General features: G+C 25.6%; 1 protein-coding gene across 1 annotated transcript; it reads right to left on the bottom strand.

Annotated features, from left to right (window-relative positions):
- Nucleotides 1–343: 343 nt before the first annotated feature.
- Nucleotides 344–535, bottom strand: WICANDRAFT_86380 (uncharacterized protein; the record flags this gene model as incomplete). The annotated part of the gene is made up of 1 exon (XM_019186041.1): nt 344–535. The coding sequence occupies one exon, from the start codon at nt 533–535 to the stop codon at nt 344–346; it is 192 nt and encodes a 63-aa protein (XP_019035845.1).
- Between the last annotated feature and the right edge of the window lie 349 nt (nt 536–884).

Here is an 884-nt window from a genome sequence, read left to right as displayed (position 1 = left end):
ATCAAACTGTTTTGGGTTTGTGACCTTGGCAAGCCTTTTCAGGGGCTAAATAATAACAAATTATGGTTGATTTGCTGACCTTGGCAGGTTCCTTTTTGCTTTAAATTGATTGAGTAGTATATATGAAGACCTTCTTAGCAATAATAATGTATTGTAATAGTAGTATTGACTTGAAATAAGAACCAACTTGTGCCAAATATAATAAAATAGAACCAAATACCAAAAATAGATAAAGTAACCAACATTAAAATAACATATTGAATATGATAAAGATAATAAACAAAGCTGTACCAAAATATAACGACCTTCAATGATATAATAATCTTATAACATGGTCAAATTTTCAAAAATAAATGGAATATAATAAAATTTGATGAACTAATTGAATGGATATGATAACAAAATATAGTAATAATTGATTGACATTCAAGAGATCTAATAATCTTAGCTTGGTCATGATGTAATACCAATAATAATAATGTAATTGTGATAATAATGTAGCTTTCAGTGACTTAATAATCCTAACCTGAGCCATAATGGTATATGAAAAACATCAACATAATAATAACTTTCCAAAACAATAATAATTCAGTAATAACGTTCAACAAAATTCCAATAAAATAATATCTTCCTATAATAAGGTAAGATTAATTCAACAATGAACAATATAAGTTCAATAGATTTGATTCTTTTAAAGTAACATCTTCCTATAATAAGGTAAGATTAATTCAACAATGAACAATATAAGTTCAACAAATTTAATTCATCTCACAGTAGATTTAACAAATAACCTCTTCAGCATTCTGTGGATAATAATAATAATTTCAAATAATGTCTAATGACAGTTCAACAAAACATATGGATCTCTCAGTATAATTCAACTA

This window comes from Wickerhamomyces anomalus (genome assembly GCF_001661255.1).
Source record: "Wickerhamomyces anomalus NRRL Y-366-8 unplaced genomic scaffold WICANscaffold_30, whole genome shotgun sequence".
NCBI classification, from domain to species: Eukaryota; Fungi; Ascomycota; class Saccharomycetes; order Phaffomycetales; family Wickerhamomycetaceae; genus Hansenula; species Hansenula anomala.
Note: the sequence above shows the minus strand (reverse complement) of the source record. Positions and strands in the feature narration are given on the sequence as shown.